Genomic DNA, 6,000 nt, shown 5'->3' with positions numbered 1-6,000 from the left:
AGTTGTGCGATTTCTGTCAAAGATGTTTTATAATTAACCCAAGATAGACCATAGCCTATCGTTTCCAATGGGAGCAAATGAATCATAGTGGGCAGAACAAGCAAGGAATTGGGCAGCGCTAAACACGAGTTAGTGAGATCTTATTGGCGTGTTCTAGCATTTMTTATCATATTTCCGTTAGGGAACGCCTACTCTGTAAWGTGCGCAAGTGCAGTAACTCAATTCGCCCTTCTAAACAACGCACTTTTTTGAAACGTAGGCAAAGGGTCTACAGAACGCAGTCCAGTCTGTTTGTTATAGATTATAGGTTTGGAAACGGAAAACTGTATGGAGATCAAACGTTTMTTCGATGAGAAAATTTGCAGAATGTAWGCCAAAATCCATCTCGCTCTATTTTCTCCCACTGCCGGCCAATGGGCTTCCTCTCATCACCATATTTGGTGTGAGGGAAACACGAACCAGAAGATTCAGAYGTATACATCCKGTGAAATATCTGGTTCATTGTTCTATCTGTGTTGCCTTATTCCATTCCTTCCTGAAAGGGACCTGAGCAGAAATTCAGGAGTTGTGCATGTCACTGTGACAACAGTGCCGTGAGTGAGGTTGTCTGAAATGATTTATTTGATGTGGAGCAGTCTTTTTTGATTGTTTTGGTAAAGGTCAGACAGGGTCGCGTTGAAAGCACCCTGATTTGAAKTAACGTTACCGAAGGAGACTTGCTAAGGTAAGTTTGTCAAATTATCTTCCCTATAGAGGAGGCAGATGTTAGTAATGTTTACAAATCCAGCTGGCCAGCAAGGCAACTAACGTTAGCTATAACTAGCTCGCTAGGTAGCCAATTAACGTTAGATAGCAAACGYTAGCAAGCTGACGTTAGTTTGTCAGGTTGACAACTGAAAATATTAACGGTGAGTTAGCTGACAAGCGAAGTAAAGTACAGAAATATCCAGGTAACAAACGTTAACTAAATAAGTTTGTATGGCAAATCAAGGGAGTTGCTGTCTCACTTTTTATAAACATGTCGATTCGTTAGCCGTAGCTGGCTAGCTTCGAAACATGGCTAGCTTGTTAGCTGATACGACCAGTGTCGAAGGGAGGACAGGTAACGTTAAAATCAATGTTAAAAATACTGCAGTTACTGTGAGCGACACTCACTCTTAGTAGCTGTAACCCGCTGTTAAAAAATCTCTAACCTTTTGATTGAACACAGATGCCATAGCATTGACAGTGGTTCACATTTYCTAACAATTGGTAAAATCACAGCTAACTTCCAGCAACCAGCCTATTCTTGCTGGCTATTGTTTACCAATATATGAAGGCAAAGATAGCTGGTTTACTGCACCTAGTGCTAGTCGGCAATGCCAGTGCCCTTGATCCCTTTATCAGATGTAGTTTTATGTAATCATGTTTTTGTATACCCATACATGTGAATTGCTGCTTGTTGGATAGCGCTCTGATGGATATGGCGTTCTTCCCTCCCAATACAGGAAAATCAAAGAAGTGGCCAAGATTCTGAAGTGGGTGTCAAAGAACTGCCAGTCAAGAACAAAACCCTAAGTTGATCTCACAGGCCAGAGTATTGTATTAAAAAAGTATAGCCAGTGTGCAGTTAAATGCAGCTCAACCTCTGTGTTTGCAAATGGCTTGCTGTCTGAAGGATGAGCTCCTGTGTTCCATCTGCCTGAGTATCTACCAGGACCCTGTCAGTTTCGGCTGTGAGCACTATTTCTGCCGAAAGTGCATCACTGAGCACTGGAGCAGGCAGGAGCCCCACGGTGTACGAGACTGTCCTGAGTGCAGGAGGACCTTCGCAGACCCTCTTCTCTCCCCAAGCCTCAAGCTGTCCAACATAGTGGAGCGCTACTCAGCCTTCCCGCTGGACGCCATCCTCAACGCGCAGAGGAGCTCCTATCCCTGCAAGGACCACGAGAAGGTCAAGCTTTTCTGCCTCAGCGACAAGAGCCTGGTGTGTTTCTTCTGTGACGAGCCAGCCTTACACGAGCAGCATCAGGTCACCACTATTGACGAGGCTTACGAGGAGATACAGGTCAGTTTGACTGGTCATCCCTTCTCCTCCTCCAGTACATACCCTGAGGTGTCCAGAATTATAAGTGGTAACAGTGATGGTCATAGTCAGGGCCCAGGGGATGAATTAGGGGGAAATGGAGTGTAACATACTCCATTGTAAATCATTTGTTGATATATAAAAGTTTTCTGCCAAACGATAGAGGACAAACCATTGATTTGCAAAATAACACACCGTCTTTGCCCTCAGGCAGAGTAACAAAGAACGGTAGAATAAGGCCATATGAGATTTCCATTACAAATATAGTCTGAAATTACAAATAGCATCTCTGTATAGACTAATGATGAGGTATAGAGCAACAATTCAATCTATTTTCCTTTGATGTTGCAGATATTACGACATACTTGGTGTCAATTTAATACGGTTAGCCTTTTCTTCAACACTTGGATTAGTTCCACAGAGACCCAATCCCATAACACTGGCATAGCAGTCAGCCTAATCCTGTTCTCTTCTCTTTCTTTACACTCCATTGAAGTACAGTATGCTTAACAGTACAAGTCCAATCCCATTTGTTTTGTCTATTAAACCCTTAAATCCGTCAACACTCAAGGCAGCTACAGAGACCCATTCTTTGTCCCGAGCCACTGTCTGACTAGAGCTTAGTTGTGATACTGCTGAACGGAAACACTTGATTCACACTGTGGTTGGTCAACACCACTCTGATAAGGACCAGACCTGAGGGCTTATGCTTACCAACACTCGGGCACTCGTCTGAAAGGGTTACACAATCTCCTTACTGCAGTAATTCACACTGACACACAAAGTCTTTTAGGGATTGAATGTGGTAGTACAGTATCTTCTTACTGATAAGAACTACAGTATCATGGTCTTGCATAGCCACACCAATTATGCTGCTCAGTGTAGTGTGTATTTTAGGAAGGGGGTACTATGTAATTGCATACACTTTTATGGTGTTGGGTTTGATGTGAAGGTCAGTTAGTCTAGTAGCTAGCAGATACTATTTAGGGTATTTTCATTACTTTCAAAGGCATTTGTAAGTAAGTATTTTGCTATTTATTTTAAATGTCAAGTTGTTTTAATATTGTTATGTATTTGGAAATACTCTTGGAAAGTATTTGAAAATACACTGACTCAAACTCACTCCGGTGCATTTAACCCAGGTATTTGAAAATAGTATTTGAAAATGCTTTCAAATAGCAGGCTATTTATAGGAAATTATTTGAACATACTTCTAAATACTTTGAATATAATTAATTGATTCAGGCCACATTATTTGAAAATATTCAAATATTAATTTTTAAAAATTTAAATGACAAGTACCAATGTAGCTAACTGGCAAATTGGGCTAAATTAGACTCTGGTAAGATGTCAAGAAATATGATGGAAATGTGTAATATACCCTAATCTTTGTATCAATTGGGAGTCTGGAAGTAGAAGAAGAATGTGCTACATTCATGTGGATGTAAAATGCATGACCAGACCTGGGTTCTTATGTCTTTGTGCCCTTTTGAAATAATTTCCTCAACCTGCTTCTGTCCTACAAGCATTAAGCCTATCTGTGGGATGGCAGCAGGCTCTGAATGTTCTTTGGTATCCCCGTATTGCTTATGTCTGACTCAGGAGGAGAGAGAACCTATTTTTAATATATTCATGTTGACTACATGAGAGTCAAAGGTAGTACCCTATTTTACAACATCTTCCCCCTAGTTCAATTGAAATAGTCTACTTGCTGCTGACTGCTTGCAACCATTATGAACTGGGAACTGAACTCGACAAGCCTCAAAACTGTCTGTCTAGGTTTATCCAGGCTGCCTTGGAGCATGAAAAGGGCCAGGGCAGTATAATCTCAATGCAGAATTAATTGGTACAACATTCTTGGATTGTTTCTCAACTTGGAGCCTTTTCCAACAGCAACTGTAGTGACGTTTAGTATTACGGCAGGAGGTTAAGAAGCTGCCCAAATCTACAGGACTCGGAGAGAAGAGAGGTACCCATAGTCTCCTTTGGAAACACGTGACTTTTGGCCCCTGTGAGTTTGGCACACTTCTCTTTCAAGTGTTGTGTTCGGGTCGTCGTTTCTTGTTAAGCTCAGTGAAAGGAACAGGAATGTTGTTCGACTTATTGGCGAACATGTTCTGTCTTTCAGTTTTGTTTCTTTCCCTGCTTTTAGCTAACTAACACCAGTTGGACGGTTGATGAAACACATTGTTCAATGGTTTTACCTGTGGGTACAAAGTTCACATTGAACACAAACCCTGATAATTCTGAGTTAAAAGTGTCAAGGTGTGATGAACAAAGGTGCCTAAAAGCAATGTTCAACTCAGAAGGCAGTGTTCAGAAGGCACTTGAAGTGCCAGGTGGGAGGTCTCTGTCGAGTGGTATTGATCTAGGGTTTTGCCAGCTGAGACCTAAGGGTTGTTGCTGGGTGGGATGGAATTTGGTGGAGACACACACACACACACACACACACCTTCCTCTTGTTCTCTCTCTGGTTGTAATGACACTGCAAGCTCCATGAGGTTCTCAGTCAGAGAGACAGAGAGCATTCCTCTGTACAACAGGCCACCAGGAGGATATTATTATTGTTATTATAATATATACTTATAATAATATAACGTTTAGCAGACGCTTTTATCCAAAGCAACTTAGTAATGCATGCATACATTTTTGCGTATGGGTTGCCCCGTGAATCGAACCCACAACCTTGGCAGTGTAAGCACCATGCTCTACCAACTGAGCCATACAGGACCACAGAAAAATAGCTTCAGGCTGACCGACTGACTCACTCACCAGCTCTACTGCCCTGCGTTAAAAGATTGCTGTATTTTGAGAGGTGAATTGAAAAGCAGAGGTTGGCGCAGTAATTTGCCCAGCGTTGCTTGCTTTTAGGTTACATTATACTGTCGCTGTGTTGCCCATTCCCCTACTGGAAGACTGAGGATAGAACAAAATGTCTCTGGTTACCTTGTTGTTTACGCAGCAATTTACCAAAGAGAGTGGTGCAAACATTTTGGTGTTGCACTGAATGCTTTAAAAATAGCCTATATGTTGAGCCAGATAAATGATGTGTACTGTCTGTTTGCCTGGCCCTGGCCACAGATGAGCCCAGCCAGCCAGGGCTTTGGTTGGCTTGTGGCAGGCATGGCAGGAGCTACTCTCTGGGCTGGGAGAAAGAGGGTGTAATCTCCTTAGCTTGGCACTCCACTGCTCTGACCTCAGGCAGGCAGGCCAACAGTCTTGTTGGTTGTTGTTGCTGATGTCAGGGGGCTTTGCTCCTGCAGATTGTCATCCTTGTCCCCTGTGGATCCATGCTGCAGTCAAATTTATAATGTGGTAGATGGCATGTCCTCCAACACACACACACACACACACACACTTTCTGCATGTGCTTTTCAATGTAAAGGATATTAAGGTGGGGAAAGAAGGATTTGTTGTCAGTTCTACCATTTGCTTGCGGGAGCAGAGATTGAGGGAACTAATGCACTCTGCGTAGGAGGGGCTTTATGCCTCTGTTCACACAGGAGGGCATGGCTAGCATGATCGCATCTCCCCAACGATTCAGAGCAGATCAACCCCTTTTACAAATACACAATTGTAAATAATGTTTTGTTTAGTTGGTCATTGGCTTAGCCTTATTAGTCTGAAGTCTGGCCATTGAGGCTTCTTGCCTTTGGGATTCCATCTCTGACTGAAGTGTTTGTGGGTGAATGGACAGCTTTGTTTGATGCAATAATGGTGCAATCTTTTTCCATGTTAGTGCCATCTGAAACAGAGTGGGAGATTGCTTATGCTATGTTTGTGGATGGATCTTTCAACTGCATCCTTTCACTACACAGTTGATCAGACCTTGTTGCGGAAAACCCAACAGCAACAGTGACTAGGGTCTGGTTTCAATGCTGGACTCTTTTGGCAACTTCGATAAGGAATTGGGACGCTCGTTCTGTTCATTCTAT

At 42.6% G+C, this 6,000-nt stretch overlaps 1 protein-coding gene across 2 annotated transcripts in view; it reads left to right on the top strand.

Annotated features, from left to right (window-relative positions):
- Positions 1 to 279: 279 nt before the first annotated feature.
- LOC111969815 (E3 ubiquitin-protein ligase TRIM62-like) overlaps positions 280 to 6,000 on the top strand; it is a 47,281-nt gene continuing 41,560 nt past the window's right edge. The window contains exons 1-2 of one of the 2 annotated variants that reach the window (XM_023996102.2): positions 280 to 724; positions 1,488 to 2,047. In XM_023996102.2, coding sequence (XP_023851870.1) covers positions 1,640 to 2,047 — 408 coding nt within the window. In that variant the 5' untranslated portion in view covers positions 280 to 724; positions 1,488 to 1,639. The remainder of the gene's footprint in view (positions 725 to 1,487; positions 2,048 to 6,000) is intronic. The other variant, XM_023996103.2, reaches the window with a different exon arrangement.

Source organism: Salvelinus sp. IW2-2015, linkage group LG11, assembly GCF_002910315.2.
Source record: "Salvelinus sp. IW2-2015 linkage group LG11, ASM291031v2, whole genome shotgun sequence".
NCBI classification, from domain to species: Eukaryota; Metazoa; Chordata; class Actinopteri; order Salmoniformes; family Salmonidae; genus Salvelinus; species Salvelinus sp. IW2-2015.
This window is presented reverse-complemented; position numbering and strand designations above follow the sequence as displayed.